The sequence below is a fragment of the Musca domestica genome, unplaced genomic scaffold (genome assembly GCF_030504385.1).
Source record: "Musca domestica strain aabys unplaced genomic scaffold, Musca_domestica.polishedcontigs.V.1.1 19, whole genome shotgun sequence".
Taxonomy (NCBI): Eukaryota; Metazoa; Arthropoda; class Insecta; order Diptera; family Muscidae; genus Musca; species Musca domestica.
The window spans coordinates 1,579,550-1,603,042 of record NW_026712245.1 but is presented as its reverse complement, the minus strand read 5'-3'; the positions used below and the strand labels follow the sequence as shown (position 1 = coordinate 1,603,042).

General features: G+C 37.9%; 1 protein-coding gene across 1 annotated transcript in view; it reads right to left on the bottom strand.

The window, feature by feature from the left end:
- LOC101894227 (gamma-aminobutyric acid type B receptor subunit 2) overlaps positions 1–22,830 on the bottom strand; it is a 58,004-nt gene extending 35,174 nt beyond the window's left edge. The window contains exons 1-3 of the mRNA XM_059121119.1: positions 22,317–22,830; positions 11,485–11,904; positions 10,685–10,949 (exon numbers count right to left, since the gene is read on the bottom strand). Of these exons, the coding sequence (XP_058977102.1) occupies positions 10,685–10,949; positions 11,485–11,904; positions 22,317–22,592 (961 nt within the window). The 5' untranslated portion in view covers positions 22,593–22,830. The remainder of the gene's footprint in view (positions 1–10,684; positions 10,950–11,484; positions 11,905–22,316) is intronic.
- Between the last annotated feature and the right edge of the window lie 663 nt (positions 22,831–23,493).

Here is a 23,493-nt window from a genome sequence, read left to right as displayed (position 1 = left end):
TATATTTATATATATATATATATTTAGATATCTTGGAATAAACTTCTGCTGATAATTTATTTTGCGGTATATTTGAATAGAAGGTTCACAATTCGTGCACCCTACATCTTGTACATAGAAGGCTCTTAAAAAAAAAAAAAAAAAAAAAAAAAAATAAATAAAAAAAAAAAATATATTGTTCTTGTTTTTCCACTTGCCGCTTGTGAGTCATCAGGAATTCATTGATTTCTATTTCGCGTCGAATTTAATTTAGAATTTGGGACAAATTTATTATTTTAATTTGGTCTTCTTAATTTTCTGATAAAACATACAAAATGTCTATTACTCCATTAACCCAGTTCATTCGCGCTTCTGATAACGTGGTCAAGTTTGTTGCTTCTTTCCATTTGATTAAACCTGAGAGTCATACGGTTTTCAACCTTGAAATTCGAAGCGCGGAACTTAAGGATTTGTGGGTTAAAGTCAAGGACACTTATGACAAGTGTCTTGACTATTTGATGACACTAGAGGGTACAACAACAGATCAAATATCCTCTACTGATGCAAAATATCAATCTTCGTGTCAAAGTTACATTGATTGTTTGTCAGAGATCAATGAGAAGTTGCGGAGTCTCAATTTGGTGAAATCTCCTCCAACCACTCCCACGGTTATTAACGTCAGCACACCACAAAACACTCCACTTCAAAATCGTCAACAAATCGTAAGTGGATCTTCTTCTCGTCCTAATTTGAGTCTGCAAACCGAAGCCCAAAATCCTGCTGATATTTCAATTTCTAATTGGAGTTTACCGCCGAACGTTTCTAATCCTATGCATAACCTCAGTTTGCCACCATGTGATATTGATGATTTCCATGGAGATTTTTTGTCGTGGCCCACATTTCGTGACCTCTTTTCAGCGATGTACATAAATAACTCTCGGTTAAGCGACATTGAGAGGCTATGTCACTTGGTGCAAAAAACCAAGGGTGATGCTAAGGAAATAGTTTCTAAATTTCCTCTAACTAATAAAAGCTTTCCTCTTGCTTGGAAATCTCTTCACGACACATACGATAATAAACGTATTATTGTCAATAGCCATTTGAAAATTCTATTTGATCTCCCTTCTTTAGCAAATGAAACGAGTTCCGGTCTAAAAACCTTGCAACGGGGCATAAACGGCTGTTTGTCTGCCATGTCTGTTTATGACATTTTCACGGATCATTGGGATCCAATTTTGGTTTTCATTTGTATTCAGCGTTTGCCAAAACTTACTGTTACACTCTGGGAACAGAGTCTAAAAGATAAGTCATCCTTATCGTCATGGTCTGAGCTCGATTCTTTCCTAACTGAAAGAATTCAGACGCTTGCCTGTTTGCGTGATATAAAAGGCATTGATTCGTCAAGTTCAAATTCGCGCAACGTTAAGGCACATTTGGTTAAAACTTCATCGGATACTGTGCAAAATCAATCTAAACATCGTTGTTTCTTCTGCTCCACTGAAAGTCACGCATTGTATTATTGTCCTCGTTTTAAAAAGTTAACTTTTGATCAAAAGCTATCTGCAGTGAAAAGGCAAGAGTTATGTTTTAATTGTCTTTCTAAAGGTCATTCGGTTGGTAACTGTTCTAGCTCACGTAATTGCAATATTTGCCATGGAAGGCACCATACACTTTTGCATAAACCCACTAGAAGACCACAGACCTCCATCCCAATTCAAAACGTTACTCCTTCATCTCCACGTACTCAATCCAATTCTAATTTGGATAATGTTGCTTCAACTTCCACTGGTGCCAATCCGACAGTATTGAATCGTCAAGTATTTTACACCTCTCGTAATGCCAAAGTTCTCCTTAGTACTGCTATGATAAATCTTGTCCACCAAGGCAATTTGTACCCCGTACGAGCGCTCATAGATCCTGCTTCCGAGGCTACCTTCATTACGGAGCATCTTCAAAATAGACTAAATTTATCTTCCCGATCCACTTTAGCCACTATTTCCGGTGTAAATAACGCTTCTTCAGTCATATCTAGGAAAAATTGCCGTATTACAGTTAGCTCTCGACTAGATTCCACCGTTTTATTGGAAACTGAAGCTTTTGTTCTTCCTAAAATCTCGGGTAATCTTCCCTCTTTTTCGGTTGACCCTTCCTTGTCGCACTCTTTGCCTAATATAGTTCTAGCTGACACACACCTTTTTGATTGCCGTCCGGTAGATATGTTGTTGGGTGCGGATTTGTATCCTCAAATTTTGTTGCCTGGGGTACAACAAAACATTTTAGGTTCTTTGCTGGCGCAAAATACTATTTTCGGGTGGATTATCTCTGGCCCAATTCCTTGTTCACCTGTGCAGGTCTTTACGACCACTTTAGACTTTTGTGAGGAAGACAGTCTAAATAAAACGCTTTTGCGGTTCTGGGAGCTTGAGGAAGTACCCAAACGAAAATTACTTTCACCATCTGACAAATTTTGTGAGGAAAATTATAGGTCCACTACAACGAGGAATTCAGATGGTCGTTATATTGTCACGCTTCCTCTTCGCGCAGAATTTCCTCAGTCTCTACAACTCGGTGATTCTCGCTCTAGTGCCCTGGGTCAGTTTGTTCGAAATGAAAATTCACTTCTTCGTAAGCACTCCCTTAAAGATATGTATGATACAGTCGTTCGCGAGTACCTTGATTTAGGTCATATGCTTCCGGTAACCACTTTCCCAGCACAATTTGTTTGTTATTTACCCCATCACCCAGTCATCAATTTCGAAAAACAAACCTCCAAGTTACGAGTAGTTTTTAATGCATCAAACAAAACTTCTACCGGCATAAGTCTAAACGACATTTTTCACGTGGGACCAACCCTCCAATCTGACTTAGTGTTATTAATTTTGCGTTGGCGCCTATTCCGCTTTGAATTTAATAGTGACATAACGCAGATGTATCGCCAGATACGCGTACACCCACAACATACACCACTTCAAAGGATTTTGTTTAGAGATTCTCCCAGTGAACCCATCAGAGATTACGAATTGCAGACGGTCACGTTTGGTGTAAACTGTGCACCTTATCTTGCAATTCGTACATTGCTTCAACTTGCTGATGATTACGAATCCGAGTACCCTCTGGCTGCCAACATTTTGCGTAAAAGTATGTATGTCGATGACGTTCTAGCAGGTGCACATGATATAGAAACTGCGTTGATGGCTCGTGATCAGCTTATCGCGGCTTTATCCGCTGCTAAATTTGAGTTAAAGAAATGGACCTCAAATGAAAAAAACGGTATTAGCTCGTCTTCCGCCTAGTCATTTAGTGGACGCTCAAGTTCTAAGCTTTGTTGAGTCAAGTAGTTCAAAACCATTGGGCATAAGGTGGAATGCTGTTTTAGATTCGTTTTACTTTTGTGTAAATCCAATTCCTCTTCAATCTAATTATTCTAAGCGGGAGGTTCTTTCTCATATAGCGAAATTGTTTGATCCCGTAGGTTGGTTAGCCCCCGTTATTATCATAGCTAAAATTATAATGCAAAAAGTGTGGCTAGATAATATTGGCTGGGACGATCCACTTCTTGTTGTTACTAAAAATGCTTGGCAATCATTTGTTGAAAATTATCCCCTTGTTAATTCTATAAAAATTCCTCGTTGGGTTCAATATGAACCAAGCTCTTTGACAGAATTGCATATCTTTTCTGATGCTTCTGAAAAGGCATATGCGGGGGTAGTTTATATCCGTACAAAAAATTCTAAAGGCGAGATATATGTTAGTCTTATGGCTTCCAAGACAAGAGTTGCTCCCATCAAATCGGTTTCGTTGCCTCGTTTGGAACTGTGTGGGGCTGTATTAGCATCTGAACTCTTAAAACCAATTCTAAATGACATAGAAATTCCAATACATAAAATTTATTGCTGGACCGATTCGACAATTGTGTTAGCTTGGTTGCGAAAAACACCAACTACATGGAATACATTTGTAGCCAATCGAGTTTGTCAGATCCAACAAAATGTAGGAAATAATAACTGGTTTCATGTAAGGTCTGAAGACAACCCAGCTGACTTGGGAAGTCGTGGCATTTCGCCTTCGGAACTTACAAATTGCTCGCTTTGGTGGAAGGGCCCTAGTTGGTTAAGTCTAGATAATTCTCAATGGTATCCTTCGAATGTAACACCTATTGACACTGAACTTGAAGCTCGTAGCGTCAAAACACATTTTTCCTTTTTCTCAAAGTATGAAGATATCTTAGATCGATTTTCATCACTAGAAAGAGCGTTAAGAGTTTTATCTTACATCTATCGGTTTATACATAGAACCCATTTCCGCAATTGGCCACTACATTGTTTCTCAAGTAAGATTCCAGCTTCCGAGGAAATTCGCCTAGTTAAGAATAATTTAGCAATTTTGGCACAAAAGTTTTACTTTGCAGATGAGTATAAACGTCTATTGGATAAAAGTCCTCCATCATCTACCAGCTCTCTACTTTCGTTAAATCCTTTTTTAGATGAGTTTGGAGTTATGCGCGTAAATGGTCGCTTGATTAATTCTCCTACATTGACCTACAGTGAAAAGCACCCAATTGTTTTACCTTATGGTTGTCGATTTTCACGTCTTATTATCGAGCACGCACACTCTAAAACTGTCCACGGCGGAAATCAGCTTATGTTACGTTTAGTTCGAATGGAGTTTTGGATTCCGCGTATCAAAAATCTTATCCGCACTGTCATTAGCCGCTGTAAAGTTTGTTGGTTAGACAAAAATAGATCATGCTCTCAAATAATGGCTGCTCTTCCCCCAGAGAGGACCTCGATCAATAGGGCCTTTACTACAACTGGAGTAGATTTTGCCGGCCCATTTGACATAAAGTCATTTGCCGGACGTGCTTGTCGGAGCACCAAGGGCTATGTCTGTGTATTTGTATGCTTTGCAACCAAAGCAGTGCATTTAGAAGCCGTGTCCGATTTATCATCTTCTACTTTTCTGGCTACCTTTTATCGCTTTATAGGTCGTCGAGGATGTCCCAAATCAATATTCTCGGACAACGGTACCAATTTTGTTGGTGCTTCCCACGAATTGGAAAACAATTTTCGAACATTTATTCGTGAAAGTCGTGACAAAGTTTGTTCTACTTTAGGGTATCAAGAACTTACATGGCGTTTCATACCTGCTGGCGCTCCTCATATGGGCGGACTTTGGGAGGCGGCAGTAAAAAGTTTTAAGAGGCATCTTAATAGGCATGTAAAATCGTTCTCATACACCTTTGAGGAATTTTCTACTATTCTAACTCGAATAGAAGCATGTTTAAATTCTCGACCATTGTGTCCTATGTCGGATAACATTGATGATTTAGTCGCGCTTACCCCTGGCCACTTCCTTATAGGTGCACCCTTGCTTTCTCCACCGGAACTCCTTCTTGAGGAATCCCCATTAAGTTTAGTTAATAGGTTCCGTAAATTGAAAGCTTTGACACATCAGTTTTGTATAAGGTGGAAAGAAGAGTATCTTCTGAGCTTAAATAAGCGGTACAAGTGGAAGTATCCACAGAGAAATATCGAAATTAATGATTTAGTTGTGATTCGTCATGAAAAATTACCACCTACTTCTTGGAAATTAGGACGTGTCGTGGAAACTCACCCCGGCTATGATGGTAAAGTTCGCGTGGTAGATGTTCGAACTCTTCAGGGAATAGTTAGGCGACCAGTCGTGAAGTTAGTGGTACTGCCTAACTAAGTCCATGCCATTTGTTTCTTCTTTTCGTGTTGTCATTTTTTCCCATTTATGTTAGCTATGGCATCCCAGCAAGATTTGTTCCCCGAAGTAATCTTGTCAGATTATGACGATGTCATGATGTCGGACCGGGAGATAGAAGCGGAGATAATGGCCTCCAATCAAATAAACCCAGTGCCAATAGTAGAGTTGGTGATGAATCCGGTTGCTTCCATATCCGCTCCCAATGTTGATGCTGATAGGGAAGTCCTTACCCGCCACGATGCTGAACCTAAGCCAACCACATCAGCCTCGAACCGCTTAACACCCATGTCGGAACTACCTATGGCGTCTTGTAGGATCTGTAATCGAAGGCATCCACTATATAAATGTTCTGTGTTTAGAAAAATGTCGTTGGAAAAACGCTTGCGTACTGTAGCTTATAATCGTTACTGCTATAATTGTTTGCGTCCAGACCACCTGTCAAAAAATTGTCCAGTCCGCCTATCGTGTAGACATTGCACCGAACGCCACCATTCCCTTTTGCACAAAACTCGTGGAAACCGGTCTAAGAAAAACTCGCGTGCGGTTCGCAATAATCCAACTTCGGTTGTGCCTAGAGGTATATTCCCACCACCACCACCTCATGTTATACCGGTATCAGTATTGCCTATGGGTCGACTTTTGTCTCTCTCTCCAACCGTATTGGTCCGTCTCTGTCTGCCACATTCGACCATTCCGGTAAGGGCGCTGCTTGACCCCTGTTGTTCAATTAGCCAAGTTTGCGCTTCACTTGTTCACCAGTTACGATGGCCAACAACAAAAGTAAATGAGCTGGAGTATGCTGACTTACTTATAATATCGCGGTTTGATTCTGTCCAGAGACATTTCGTAACGGCTAGTGTTGCGAATATTACCCGTGGTGTGACTCCGTCAGTGTCGATTTCCCCCGCAATACGCGAATCGTTCGTTGGTCTCGAACTCGCGGATCCTGCGTTCGACAAAGCTGGACCAATCGCAATGGTTCTTGGTCCAGAAATTTATTCAAGAATTATTTCCCCTCGAGTAATTGCACAACCCGGTTTGCCTACGGCCCAATATACCACCTTCGGATGGGTTCTTTCGGGTCCCGTCCCTCTCTAAACAACATTTTTTATTATTGTCTTTATTGAATTTTTATAAAATATGAATTGAACTGAATTAAATGCTCACATAAACCTGAACTTACGATCCTTTGTTTACTATATTATAGCTAAAATTTAACATATTACTGATTTAAACTTGCATGTGTTAATACATTGAAATGTATCAAGGTGGGCGGCAATGTTTAAGTTGGCCTTCAACTTCCCGAGTCCAGTCAATCACGGATGCTGATTGACACAGCGGGCATCTCCTCGGCATACTTCCCTCGGCGGAGACCGTAGAGCGCAGATGCCACCGGGCGGTGGTTGTTGTTGGTTAGCTCGCTTTGATACATAAGAGACTCTGCTCTCATTGGAAATATTTGTATATGTAGTAGTAATAATCGACAATGATCCTCGGCGATCACTGCGATCCTCTGCGATTGCAAGAACCTCAGCGTTCACTTGTCGACCAGTAGTTGAAAGGTACACACAAAGGTCTCTGCGCCACCCCAAATTACACAAGGTAATTTTGCTTGTTATAATAAGAAAGAATAACTCAATAAACCACCAAACTAATTTGAATTTAAAATCTAATTACTGTTGTGTTTTTATTTGATTCTTTTCTCCTCCCCACAACCCCTTGCGCCTAAACACCCTCTGAGGGTATAACAAGTTTCTCAAAGTTCTCCGATTTATGGGAGGACTCCGGAGAACTTGCTTACTACAGCAGACTAAGGGACTTCCCTCTTTAAAATAACTCCTAAGAGGCCTTTCGGACATGGAATATCTAAATTACATCTAAAGACATCAATATTTCTCAGAGGCCTACTCTTTATAGAACACCTCATGTTATTCGATTTAATGAATATTTTGCCAGTTGTAAAAGAATATGTCTTAGGTGCCTCTATCCATGAATGAAAGTAGTAGAAAAAGGTTTCTCTATTCCTGTTATCTCAAGTGCATATTCAGAGAAGACTATTTTGATAGTAGAATCTTGAACAGAATTCTCTTTAAATGTCTAGCGTAACTGTTCTATGGATATAGAGACAATTGGCCTTAATGGATCCTCTAGAAATGTTATATGGAGGATTTTTTTATGAATACAAGAACCATGAAAAGTCTTCTATGGACGTATTACTCTTAAGAACTCTCCTCGAAGTAGAAGATCCTTCACATGTTATCAATAAGCGGAAGGTCCTATACAGCTCTTCCAGAGATGGAAGAACTTGTGCGTTCTTAAGGTCGATGTTCTTGTATTATGAAGTCGTCTTTTTTAAACAAGATATCTTCTACAGGGTGAGATGAAAAAAACTGCAACCAACTTCAGACTGCTGTCATTCCAAAGCCACTCGTCCGACAGCTGTTAAAATTATTTCAGTGACAGCTCATTATATTGTTTATAATCGTACAAAAGCATTTCGGAGTGGACGGAAGAAAACAGCAACATCAGCAGAAATTGTTCGAAAAGTAAAGAAGCGGCAGTGGCCGAAAAATGGCTCGTGATCTGAATAAATCGCAATATTCCATTCGGCAAATATTGAAAAATGAGCTCGGGGTTAAGCCATTTAAATTCCAAAAATTGCAAGAACTTACACCGCAACACAAAGAAAATAGACTCAAAAGAGTTAAGAGTTGCTTTTCTTGGCCGAAAGTTGTGAACTCCCGAATTTGGTTTTCTCCGATGAGAAAACATTTGTTGTCCAGCAGTTTGTAGACAAACAAAATGATCGTGGTTACTTGCCAAAGAGGTCAGCTGAAAATGTGCACCTTCGGTTGGCCACCAGAACTCAAGCGCCGGCCATGATGATTGTGCGGGCCACCATAACAGCCGATGCAGCTCGTGCAAATCGACCTTGGCATTAGAATAAATGCCGAATATTATCACGAAAACATTCTGGAGGGTGCACGCTAACATTTTGTCCGCAGACTTTGGACATGTCAACAGGACTCAGCTCCATCGCATTCAGCACGCGCCTCCTAAAATAGTTACAAAATAAAGTTCCTCGCTTCATTTTTAGCGCACAATGACCACCAAAATTTCCGAATACCAAACCGTTAGACTATAGTGTCTGGAGTATTTTGAAAAGCAAGGTTGGCACTAAAAAATACCTCAAGCAAGCGCTTCGCCGGGCCAAATGGGACAAAATACCGCAGAGCAACATTCGGACAGCGTGTGACGATTTCATTGACCTTTTAAAGGCCATAATTTGTACCAAAGGTGACCAATTCGAACAAATCTAAACTTATTATAAATTTGACGCAATTTCCGATATTTTTTGCTTTCATTCAATAAAATTAAAAAAAAACGTAAAAATTATGGCGTTTGACTTTGTTGCGGTTTTTTATCTCATCCTGTATATATGTTTCATCCGATTTGATGTTTAAATCTCCCACTTTCGGAATAGGCCCTCTAAAATAATAATATTTTGTACCAGATATCTCATAGAGCTCAGAAATGCGCAATATAAACCTTTTTTACGAGAACTCTACTAAATAGGCATTGTGGTGTAGGGTATCATACAGTCGGCCCGCCCTAACTTTTGACCTTTCATTACTGGTTTTCCAGTCTCTTTAGAGTCTTTCTGTGGAGATTACAAGATTTAAAGGCCCTCCGAAAGAGAAAGATTTTTAACAAAGTGTCCATATACAAGGATTTTTAGAGGACCCTTGGCAATAACTTTTTAGACCTTGAAATTAAAGAAGATCCATATTGGTCGTGTATTTTTAGATGTCTAATTACAGGCCATTTAGAGGTTTTCTATTTATGGAAGACCCATGTTTTGTGTCTTTGGACAACTGAACTTTGTGGGATATTGATTGAAAATCGGGGCTCTTGCGAAGTCTTCTATAAAAAGAAGGCTCTAGAGAAGCCTTTTATATAAATGAGGCCTTTGAGAAGTTTTCTATTTATAAGAGTCCTCGAGAGATCATTCAGATTCAGATATAACAATCTGGGAAGTTTTCTATTTATATTAGATTATTTAGAAATCTCCTGCGGCTCGAAGGCCTTAGACATCTCTTCTTAAGATGGACGATCTTTGAGGTAACTTTTATTTATTTTCTAAGAACATATTTTTTAGAAGAACTATCAGTTGTCGTCTATTTGTAGAAGACCTTTCGGAGACATTTAAAAATTCTCAAAATGCCTGAATACAAATCTTCTTAAGATGGAAGTCTCCTGAAATTTCTAAATTTTCTTTCTAATAAAAAAACCTCATACATATAAGTCCTTTGAGGAGTTTTCTATTAAAAGAGCTGAGACACTAAAAATTCCTCCTTCCTTAAAAAAACCCTCCCCTGGATAGTATATATTTAAATTCAGCTTTAAATTTATTAATTTAATTTCCTTTTAATCCTCATTAAAAACCAGTTCAAAGGTCAGTACGCATTATTTGCAATAAAGATCGCCAAAATGCCTGAATAAATTCTTCTTAAGGTGGAAGTCTCCTATAATATCTTCTATAAAAATGCCTAATATATAGAAGCGCCTTGAGCGGTTTTCTATTAATAGAGGTGGGACCCTTAAAATACCTCCTTGCTTAAAATCCCTTTCCTTAATTGAATATCCTTAAATTCCCCTTTAAATTTATTTATTTTATTTCTTTCAAATCCTCATTTCAAACCAGGTCAAAGGTCAGCACACATTATTTGCAATTTCCAATGGATTTTAGATTTGAGCCGTATTTAAACCACCAATCAACCGCCATACCCAACTAAATCGTTGATTTGAAACACGTGTGTGCTAAATTAATTAAATTCCATGTTACATGTGTTCGCTCTGGCACCGGCAGCCAGTCAAACAGAATCCCGACAGTCACTGGCATCAGTCACCCATTCAAGTTGTGTAGATATTATGCAAAATTTTAATGATAATGAGCGAACATCTGCTCCGGTACTTACCAGGCCACTTAAACTGATGTTATTGCCAACGATGCTATTATGGGATGATACAATAATCAGATTTTCCACAGCTGCCTGTAATTCCTTTGCCGTGCAATAGGATGTCGTTGCGGCCAAATCATGCCACCACGGTGCACCCATGCTCTCATGCAGGATCCAGGCATAATCAGCACCGAACATACGCAAACGGTATGCCTCGCAGAGGATGTGGGGTGCCAGGATGGGCGAGAAACTACCGATTATGATACGAGTATCACTTTCCTTAAGAAAAACAAAAACGAGATTTTTTCAATGAATAAATTTGCATATGTATGTGTGTTAAGGTGGAGGGAAGTTAGTGTGTGTGTGAGTGTGAGGTATTGAAGTTCCTTTTGCAAAACTTGGGGAAATTAGCACATGAATAAATCTTCTGTAAAGTTATCCAACCACCCATAATCCATCTTCTTCTTCATTCAAAATCAAGGTGAAGAAAGTTTTGTGGGAATCTGTAAATGAGCTAATATGCCAAGGGTTTTTGCTCAAAAAAAAAAAAAAAAAAAAAAAAAAAAAAGGAAAACGGAAACCCGTCTCAAATGAGATTCACATTATCATCAATGGGTGGTGAATTACAAATGAGCTCATAATGGAATTGTGGAAGCATGTGGTTTTATTGCCTCGAGATTATATCAAATGCAAGGAATTATTATTTATACAAAAGTTTTTGGATCCGGAGGAAATGAGGATTCCTAATGTGTCTTGAAAAGTTGTTAGAGTGCGTGTGTGTGTGTTTAATGTTTAAAATTTATAATGAACTTACACGCAATAACAACAGCTGCTCCTTGTAGTCGGTGGCGCCAAAGGTTATGGTGGCAGCACACGATATATTTGCCGCCTCCAATTCGGTGACCAAATCGTTCACAGCCAACGAATGTATCTCCTCATTTTGTGAAAAAGTCGTGACAGTGTCCCAAGCAAATCGCCGTATGAAAGCTATTCTGGCTGGATTGTGGGATGAATCAGGCGCCACGGTTCTATAGAAGTACGGAAACTCCTGGCGATCACTCAACGCCGGTGAGGTGGATCCAAATGAAACTTGAACAATATTCCAATAGGGCACCACTTTGGCTAAGCTCTCGGTTACTTCGGAGCAGGCGGAACCCAGTAGCATAACCATCCGTGTGGAGGGCTGGGTGTAGATCGCGTGAAAGAAACGATCAACCCCTACGCCGGGATCACACTGCAAAGAAAAAAAAATTGGAAGGGTAGGATGAAGCCTAAAAAAGTTAAGGTGAATCATAGTCAGAAACATTTTTTTGGTAAAACTATGTGAGGTAAAAATATTGTTACTATTTTACAAGAACTCAAATTTCAGCCAAATTGGCCCAAAATTGTGTACAAAAAATCTCTAAATATTCTAAATCAGTTGTATAGGCATATACCCATTCAACTTATTCAGTATTGAGCTTTCAGTATTAAGTCTATTCAGATCAAAAGACTCATAGCCACCAAAAATTAAGAAAAATAAAATCTAAAAAACAAAATTCCACAAATTCCCTGAAAAATAAAAATCTTTGGCCAAGGTATCTTGAGAATATTCTTAAAATTCGCCGAATATGAACCATAAGATTTTTATTTATTTATTTTTTTTAAACCCACGATTTTTTCAAAATGCACAACGAGTCGAGATTATGTTAATAAAAAATTCAAGATTTTTGGTGAGTATTTCCTTGACAATTGTTTTCAGAAAATATAACAGGCCGAATTCGGTCATATGGGCAATACCTATTCAATTCATGCTTATTTTAACGATTTGATGCACACAAAACTTGAAATCGAATAAAGGTATATATGGAATCTATATCAAAATTTCCACATATCTGCTTCTAGGCTTCTAGTCAGGTTCCAAATTCAATCCCATTTGGACTATCATTACACATTTGGTGCACAGTAAAAGACAAATTGGAAGAAGATATATATGACAGCTATATCTAAATTTTGACCGACTTTCGCCAATTTCGATAAGATTCGTGTGTGGGGTAAAAAATGTTTTGTGCACAATTTCAGTTACAACAAGTAAAAAAACATTAAGTTCGACCGAGCCGAACTTTTAATACCCACCACCCTAGGGTAAAGGGTAGAACCCATTATGACCCACAAATACCAATTTTTAGGAATATTCGAGAGGAAAATGTGACAAAAATTATCAAAATACTGAATATCGGGAGGTACCGCTATATGAGGCTTTACAAAATCGAGCTAGAACCCATTATGACCAACGAATACCAATTTTTAGACAAATCCGCGAAGAAATGTGACAAAAATCATCAAAATACCGGCAAATCATCGGGAGATACCGTTATATGAGAGCTATACCAAAACGTGGACTCATACATATAATATTTCCAACTATTTTACTAGTTAAAAAACAATGTTCTTCAAAATCCGCGATTACGAATCAAGATTTCAGTGATAGCTTTTTTTTAATTTTCGAGTTATGTAAATAAAAAATATCACGATAAAAAAATACAGGACTTTTAAAAGGGAAAAGGACGTCCTCGGAAAATGTTATAAAGATTTGTATATTCAGTATTTTTGAGCACGAAGTCTTCGAACATACATTCTTAAGAAATTACAACGAGATTGCCACCTTCGTAAAATTCATGATTTTTTAGATGTCAGATCTTTGATGAGGGAAGGAAAAAGAATAAATGGACGTTTATTTAGTAATTAAAAAAAAAACATTTGATAATGATAAAAATCTAGAAGTTTGAAGTTTGCATCAACACAAATGCTCCTTTTTACATAAAAGCCTATTAAATTAAAAAAACTTATTCCCAAAAGATCACAATTATTGGAATAGACAAATTGAAAACTGTCGTTGACAGAAAATCCTTGCAATTTTTTTTAAATATCCAAATGTTTTTGCAAGTCTTATTAGGTTATGTTATTCAGGTTAAGTTATTCTAAATAACTAATCGGAATGATTATCGTTTAGATTAGTTCTTTAAAAGTTACGTTTTGAGGTTTGGAGGCAAAAATATGCCTAAATTATCTATCGTTTTTATCTATGCAGGCTTCCAAAATTTCCTAGCAAATAAGCAAAACAATAATCGGGCGGGGCCAACCATTAGATACAGAACAACACTTCACACTTTCTGTAGATCTGAAATCATTTCGAATACAATGAATATTCCTCTTAGAAATATCCCCATATCTACTACATAGTAAAAGCAAATATTGAACTTAATTGCTCCTCATTTCGAATAATCATTACAGATTTCGAACCAAAATTTCCCAAAAAAAAAAAAAAAAAAAAAAAAAATACAATCTCTAAACATGCATCGGTATTCTACGAAACAGATGCTCCTGCTACGTCAAATACGTAATTTGCTCTGTCGTCAGATACGTAATGTGCTCTGACTAGGGACATTTGCCCAATATTTACGCACTCCGTCGTTCTGTTAATTGTTGTGGTCCGGCTTACAGCTAAATATAATCCAATGGTCAACCAAAGTGCTAGAATTCTTCCCTGTCCTTAACTCTCTTCTTAGGCGTGTCGATTGACTTCAATTGTGTAATCAGTATTTTTTTCTATTTTTGGTTCATTTGAACCCCTAAATATTTGGCGATCATCTCCAAAAGCAAGACTCATCTATATGATTTGTTTGTCTACGATATTTGCCTATATCCGTCAAGGAAATCAGCATAAAAAAGCCAGAAGTTCGTCTATTGTGTGTTTCGGATATCGCCTGTAAGTAATGTTGGTACCACAAACAAAAGTAGTGGTCCGTTCTACCCGCTGTCTTAAACTGCTGGTTTTAGTTGTTGGTCCATTTCAACCCCTAAACATATTGCGGACATCTTTGAAAACAATAGGCCTATCCGTTGTGAACCTAACCCTACTGTTGCGAAAATTTTTGTGAGGAACGGACGATAATTGCAATATGTATATAATAATTCCAACCTGTGTTGTAAGGTGAAAAAATGTTACAAAATATACACTGCAATATTATAAGTCAAATTGAAAAAATCGCATACGATAAAAAATATGAAAAAAAAATGTCACAAAATACTACAAAATCTATATTAACATCATTATTGACATCTTTTTATGCGATTTTTTTAGATTTTATACTTTTATGTCAAGAGGGCATTCTGAATTGACAAAATTTGTCAAAATCGGTTCAGCCATCCTTGAGATATAAGCATCCTACCTAACATCCCTCTGCTTCGTTTATACACATTGAATATATATGTCCGATATATTTACTATCGTAACGGGCAGAATTGACCTTTTCGTCAGTTTGTGATTTCGCCGATGACTATGAACATTGGAAGGCTTCTGTCCAGCCCTAAGCTCTAGCTCCATGCTAACTTTCGCTTCAATTGGTCTATAATTGCGACTTGTAGAACAACTGCAAAATCAGGAAATTTTCCAGTATTTGGTCCATTTCAACCCCTAAATATTATGCGATCATCTCCAAAAGCAATGGGCTTTTATTCTGGCCCTAGCCCCACCCACGTTCTAAATTTCGTGAAGATCGGGTAACAATTGCGACCTGTAGAGTGATTACAAATTAACATGGACAGACGGACGGACGGCTAGATCGACTAAGCTCGGCGAGATAGGAAGATCCATATACACTTTCCTATGTGGGAAACCAATATTTCGACTCCAAAGAGATTCGAAACAGATTTTCATTCAAATCATTATTTCTTTACTTTTAGCCTAAAGACATCATCTAAAATAGTCTGCCACATCCAGCCTCTTTAAATTGCTTTACCTTATTTCTATTTAATGTTTATCACCTATGTTATCTTAAATACGGCACAATGCCCCGACATATGTAAAGATATGTCTGAATGGGACTACATTTCTCACTTCTTGCGACAGATGTCTTTCGCTATTCCTTTAACAATACTTAAGTGTGTGCGTGTGTGTGTGTGTGTGCTCTACATAAAATTGACGATATATAGTTGTGTGTCTGACATTCAGTTCAACAATACATTCAAGCACCTTTATGATTTGAGTTCAAAGGCGGGACACATACACACACTACCCCACACGGTGCTCTGGCACTCTCATAAAAAATTCATGAGAATTAACCAAATGCATGAATGTATGGGTGTGTGTGGGTGACTGTGCTATTTCATATGAACATATAAAAACTATCTGTACTTTTATCATTATACGCTGTGACATTAATACCCCAACATTCCACTAATATTTAGCGACTCGGCAGCAAAAAGGATGAACACGAACGAATGTCAGTTACTCTCAATAACCATAGCCGCAGCCATAACCTACAACCAACAACGAGCACTTAATTATAAATTTATAAAAATGTTTTTTCCCCATATTTTTTTTGGGAAAGAGGCTATGAAAATTTAACAGCAAACGCTTGTGGCTTGCCCCAACTTTCCTAGATAGCAACGAGGCTCTAACTTAATTAGCATGGCGTCAAAGGATTCTGCCATTCAGGCAGCGGTAACACGAACGCGAACAAACTAAAAGCCAACTAAACACTGGCGCACTGAAAAAGGAAGTCATCTGTGCACCAGGAAGTTCAGTTCGTTTTGCATAATTCTCTATATGAGAGAATTGTAGATTTTTCGTTTAACATAAATGGAGGTAATTATTTGAATGTGAGTTTTTTTCTTTTGCTCCGGCCACTTTCCTGAGTTCCACACACACCGAGGAATTTGAATAAAAACAAAAAACAACAACAACAAGAAAAACTTTGTGTTACATTTAGTGGCAAATGTGGGATTTGTAGTGAATTTATGTTCTGCAGCAACTTTAATATTTAATGTGAATGTTAAAAGTTTGAAGCATTTGCCGTACTCGTAATGCTAATTAAATGCTTTTTAATGTTGCCACTGCCGGGCGTATGCGTTATGAGAAGTTTAATCTAAAATACGTAGCTCATACGTTGTGATAATGGCTCCCTAGATAATTTTTATGGGGAACTGTGAATTAAAATGTAGGATACAAGAAAATTATATATAAGGGATAGGGTTGACATTTAGTAAACGGAAAAACTAGAAAGTGGGTTTTTGATGTTGGTCGGTGACCTCTTTATAATATCCCACCTCTTTATAATATACTCTGGTTATCGCCTCAAACCAATATTTATAATTTTCTCTCATTTTAATGAGGGCTAGCTGTAGATTTTTATGATGAGCTGATTCAAATTCGATAGGAAATGGTTGTATGCAAGTGCTTCATACAAAATTGATAAAAATTGGGGAGTTCTACATTTTTTTGTCAAATTTACATTTTTATTTCCAGAAAAAAGAATCAATTCTTAAATAGAACTGTTCGTAAGTAATAAGACCGAAATTTGGTCAAACCCAAGGGTTTCAATCATATTTATACCCTACAACACTATGTGTTGGGGGTATTATAAGTTTGATTGGGCAAAAAATTATGTAACACCTCGAAATATTGGTCTCCCACATAGGAAAGTATATATGGATCTTCCTATCTCGCCGAGCTGAGTCGATCTAGCTATGTATGTCCGTCCGTCCGTCTGTCCGTCTGTCCATGTTAATTTGTAATCAAGCTAAAGGTCGCAATTATGAACCGATCCTCACGAAATTGAAAATGGAGGTGGGGCTAGGGTCAGAATAGAACCCTATTTAGGGTTTGAAATGGACCAAAAACTGAAAAATTTCTTGATTTTGCAGTTGCTCTACAGGTCGCAATTATAGACCAATTTACGCGGAAATTAACATGGGGCTAGAGCCTTCCAATTTTGATGGTCATCGGGTAATTTTTAGTGGGTGAAATAGTCTATACTATTTGTGTTAAATAAAAGTCAAATTTTCCATTAAACAGCGAATATTTGTAATCCCGGCGAAATCAAAAAAAGACGAACAGGTCAATTCTGATGCTTACGTAGATGCCGATAGTATATATGTCGGATATATATAGCGAAATATATACAATGTGTTTATATAAAGGAAGGGGATGTTATCTAGAATGCTTATGTCTCAAAAATGGCTGGACCGATTTTGATAAATTTTAAAAAATCTGAATGCCCTCTTGGCATAAAAGATTAAAAAGGCATAAAAAGATGCCAATAATGACGTGAATATAGATTTTGTAGTGATTTGTGACATTTTTTTAATTTTTCATATTTTTTATCGCATGCAATTTTTTTCAACTTAGCTTAAAATATTGAAGTGTATATTTTGTAATATTTTTTCACATTAAAACACAGGTTGGGGTTTTATATACAGACTGCAATTATCGTCCGATACTTACGAAATTTTTCACAAGGGTAGGGTAAGACTTAGATGGGATAGACCTATTGGTTTTAAAGATGTCCGCAATATATTTAGGGGTTGAAATGGACCAACAACAAAAAATATTCCTGATTTTGAAGTAAAGAAGGTCTCAAATAGAACCCAAAGGCCACGAAATCTCCATGAAGTTAGAGCTTAGGTCAGCGGGTAGAATGAACCACTAATTTTGTGTGAAAAAATACCAACATTACTTAAAGGCGATATCCGGAATATACAAAAGGCGAACTTCTTTCGTTTTTATGCTGATTTCGTTGGCGAATATAGAGAAATATCGTAGACAAGCAAATCATATAGATGAGTCTAAATTTGGAGATACAAGGGGCCTCTTACTTTTGGAGATGATTGCAAAATATTTAGGGGTTCAAATGAACCAAAAAGAGAAAATATTTCATGATCATACAATTAAAGCCATTCAACACGCCTGGGAAGAGAGTTAAGTAGAGTTAAGTTAAGATTCTTGCATTTTGGATGACCATTGGATTTTATTTACCTGTAAAAAGGACCACAACAACTAACAGCACGACGAAGTCGTAAATATTGGGCAAATATCCTTGGTCAAAAATCTAAGGGTAATATCTGGGCAATGCTCTACGACATAATTTCAAAAGCGAAATCTTCCAAAATGGATTTGGACATAAGAGGGCTTCTAACATATTGTAGTGTTGTAGGGCATCACATAGTCGGCCCCACACGACTATAACCTTTGCTTACTTGTTTTAAACTAAATTTGTAATTTCCGTTTCTTAACATATAAAATAACTTTATACAATTAACGGGGCGAGATAAAAAAAAACTGCAACCAACTTCAGACTGCTGTCATTTCTAAGCCACTCGTCCGACAGCTGTTAAAATTATTCCAGTGACAGCTCATTATATTGTTTACAACCGTACAGAAGCATTTTGGTGAGAATTTTCCAGAAAAAAGTTATTCATGATGGAATTCAAGCGTGGTAGTGGGATTTCTTTATCTTTGGCTGGAAAACCACAAGTGGCTATCGCTATCATTGGAGCACTTCAGCATTTAAATGAGAATAAATCTTTTGTGTCTCGTACCATCCCTTGTTACCGTGATACCGGTAGCGTAGGCAGACGTCAAGGAAGTGGACGGAAGAAAACAGCTACATCAGCAGAAATGGTTCGAAAAGTAAAGAAGCGACTTGATCGAAACCCGCGTCGCTGTGGCCCAAAAATGGCTCGTGAGCTGAACATATCGCAATATTCGATTCGGCAAATATTGAAGAATGAGCGCGGGGTAAAGCCATTGAAATTCCAAAGAGTGCAAGAACTTACATCGCAACACCGCAATAGAAAGAAAATAGTTTCAAAACAGCTAAAGAGATGCTTCGCTTGGCTGAAAGTGGTGAACTGCCGAATTTGGTTTTCTCTAATGAGAAAACATTTGTTTTCCAGCAGTTTGTAAACAAACAAATGATCGTGTTTACTTGCTGAAAATGTGCATCTTCGGTTGGTCACCACAACCATGGTGATGGTGTGGACTGTCATAACAGCCGATGGTCGCTTTCCGCTCGTATTAATCGAACGCTTCGCCGGGAATGGGCCAAAATATCGCAGAGCAATATTCGGGCAGCATGTGATGGTTTCATTGGCCGTTTGAAGACCATAATTCGTGCCAAAGGTGGCCAATTCGAACAAATCTTAACTTATTCTAAAATTTGATGATATTTCCGATATTTTTTGCTTTCATTCAATAAAATTTAAAACAAGTAAGCAAAGGCTATAGTCGTGCGGAGCCGACCATGTGATACCCTACAACACTACAATATCTTAGCAGCCCCCTTATGTCCAAATCCATTTTGGAAGATTTCGCTTTTGAAATTATGTCACCAGGGACATTTGCCCCACATATATGCCCTCCTTCGGGCTGTTAGCTGTTGTGGTCCATTTTACAGCTAAATATAATCCAATGGTCATCAAAAATTCTAGAATTCTTCGCTGTCCTAAACTCTCTTCTCAGGCGTGTCGATTGTCTTCAATTGTATGATCAGGATTTTTTTTTGTTCTTGGTTCAATCGAACCCCTAAATATTTTGCGATTATCTCCAAAAGCATCTCCTCTTTTTCTCCAAATTTAGACTCATCTATATGATTTGCTTGTCTACGATATTTGTCTAGATTCGTCAACGAAATCAGCATAAAAAAGCCAGAAATTCGCCTTTTGTGTACTTCGGATATCGCTTGTAAGTAAGACTGGTATTTTTTTTTTTCACACAAAATTAATGGCCCATTCTTCCCGCTGTCCTAATCTCTAACTTTATGCGAGATTTCGTGTCCTTTGCTTTCTATTTGTGACTTTTATAACGGCATCAAAATCGGGAACATTTTTAGTAGTTGGCCCATTTTAGCCCTTAATAAATTGCGGACATCTTTGAAATCAATAGGCCTAGCCCTTCTTAGCCCAACCCTACCCTTGTGAAAATTTTCGTGAGGATCGGGCGATATTTGCAATACTTATATAATATCCCCAACCTGTATTGTAAGTAAAAAAAATATTAAAAAATATTATGAGTCAAATTGAAAAAATCGCATGCGATAAAAAATATGAAAAAATAAAAATATGTCACAAAATACTACAAAATCTATATTAACATCATTATTGGCATATTTTCTGCAATTTTTTTAGATTTTATACTATTATGTCAAGAGGGCATTCCGAATTGACAAAATTTGTCAAAATCTGTCCAGCCATTCTTGAGATATAAGCATTCTAACTAACATCCCCTTCCTTTGTGTATACACATTGTATATATTTCGCTATATATATCCGACATATTTGCTATCGGCATCTACGTAACGGTCAGAATTGACCTGTTCGTCTATTTGTGATTTCGCCGGGATTTAAAATATTCGCGGTTTAATAGCAAATTTGACTTTTATTTAACACAAATGTTGTAGCCTACTTCACCCACTAAATATTACCCGATGACAATCGAAATTAGAAAGCTTCTGCCCAGCCCTAAGCTCTAGCTCCATGCTAATTTCCGCTTTGATTGGTCTATAATTGCGACCTGTAGAGCAACTACAAAATCAGGAATTTTTTCAGTTTTGGTCCATTTTAACCCCTAATGCGATCATCTCCAAAAGAAATAGGGTTCTATTCTGACCCTAGCCCCACCTCCATTCTAAATTTCGTGAAGATCGGGCTATAATTGTGACCTGTAGCGTTATTACAAATTAACATAAACAGACAGACAGACGGACATAGCTAGATCGACTCAGCTCGGCGAGATAGGAAGATCCATATATACTTTCCTATATGGGAAACCAATATTTCGAGGTATTACATAATTTTTGGCCCGATCAAACTTATAATACCCCAAACACTTAGTGTTGTAGGGTATAAGAAGCAGCTAAGTTCAGTTCACCGTTTGAAAGGAACTTGAAATATTTCCAAAAAAATTCCGCCGAAAAATACCGCTCATATGAAAACCGAAGACGTGGTCCTGCATAAGCAATTTTTTGTCATAGGCTGTAATAACGATTCCGAACTTTAAATACGAAATTCCGCCTAATAAATTATCAAAATACCGTATTCGGAAGGAACTCCTATATGGGGGATATTCGATATCGTTACCCACATTTTTCAATGGATTTTAGACCATTCCATTGAAAAATGTGGCTAAAATATCGGAAGGTTGCATTATATAGGAGACATACGAGGCAATACTCGTATCTACCAGATACTGAATATCTGGGGGTACTGTTATATGGGGGATATCGCCTTAAAATTTTTGCTCTGAATGAAGGTCTGTTAAGTCTAAAATTATTATTTCGATGAGTTACAAACGAAAGGATAACATATCCTCCATATGGTGGAGGGTATAAAAATATGGCATGAGGAACATTTAAGACGAATACCCGCAACCGAAGACAAAGATCTTCCAATTCTCTGTGGAATTCCTGAATATATGAGATTAAACTTATATATTTCATGTTCATGTCATAAAATGGAAGCTCGTTAAATCCTTTAATCCGCCGTTATCCTAATGCTTTACTCCAGCTATAAATTGAACAATAATAAGTATATTTTTTTTCCGTTCACCCTTCCCTTCTACTCCTAAATAACATTAATCCAAATAATGGTTATTGCTTTGCGAATGCAACAATCTTTTACGCACACACACACACACACATACGCACACAAAGAGAATCTAAAATCATATATAAACATCATAAAATTTCAATTTTTCACAACGATAAATTTAAATTGTTTTGCGAAATGTTTTATTCCTCCCCTAAACGTCTCTCTCCCCCACCTGTTATCAAATCAATTTCAGTTTCTTTTTTGCAATAACACCCCCTCACCCTTTCCCACACTCACCTGTGTATCGTTTGTCATCAGTTCAATGGTATAGCCGGGCAATAGCTGTTTGCGATTTATGTGCTCAACAGCCATTTGGGCAGCAATCAATTCGCTCAAACCTTCCGGTCGTGGACCCGATTTCGTCGAAAGTTCAAATAGACCGAGCAAAACAATTTTGCCGCGATTGTGCTGCAGATTGCTGCGAGTTAGGGCACGTTCCTGTTCAAAGACTTGATTTACTTTTAGATAGTGCTGTTGTTGTTGTTGTTGCTGCTGCTGTTGCCATAAGCTCATTGAAAGGGGTAGCACTGGGGAGGAGGATGGGGAGGAGGAGGACGAGGCATTTGTCGTGGTATTGACAAATGAAACGGAAACATTTGAATGGTGTATGGCTGTGGTTCGTGGTGTCGGTGTTGGTGACGACGAGGACTCTCGTTTTGGTTTGGCTGTCGATGATGATGATTGGGTTTTTCGCAGTTTAGAAAAACGTCGTTGCCTTTTTATGTGTTTTTCGACGGCATCTAAAGGCGATGCGGGGGCGGGGGAAAAGGAGGATGATAGGATTTTCATTGCCTTTGTATTTGTTGTTGCTGGTGATGGTGATGGGATAACCGCTCTAAGATGATTGTCATTGATTTTTGAATTTAAAATTGTGAAAGGATTTGAATAGGACACTGTGGGAGCTATAAGTGTTGTTGTTGTTGTTGTTTTTATCCGCCGTTGGCCTATTGCACTTGCCAACGACGATGATTCATTGTTAACTGGTTTTTTATTCAATTTTTTATTTACAGGACGGTCGCTTTTGATTATTTTATCCGAATGTTTGTATTGCTTTTTAATTGCTGCCGATGCTGGCATTGCTCTGCCCTCAAGGGCCCGAGATTCGTTAAATTTAATTGACTTGAACGTTTGTTGTTGTAGCTGCACTTCCCGGCCAAAAGGGAAATATAAGTGGTTGCTGGTCATGCCAACAACGAATGCTGGGGATGGCGATGACGGTGGTGGTGGTGGTGGCGGTGACATTTTGAATGTCGCCACAGACGTCCTTGGCGATGGCACGAATTGTGTCATTACTGTCATCGTTGGAGATGTTAATGCTCTTGGTGTTGTTGTTACTGTTTCTGCCGCTGTCGCTGTCGCTGTCGTCATCGTCATCACTGTCTTAAGCCTGGTATTATTACACCTTGTCATGTTA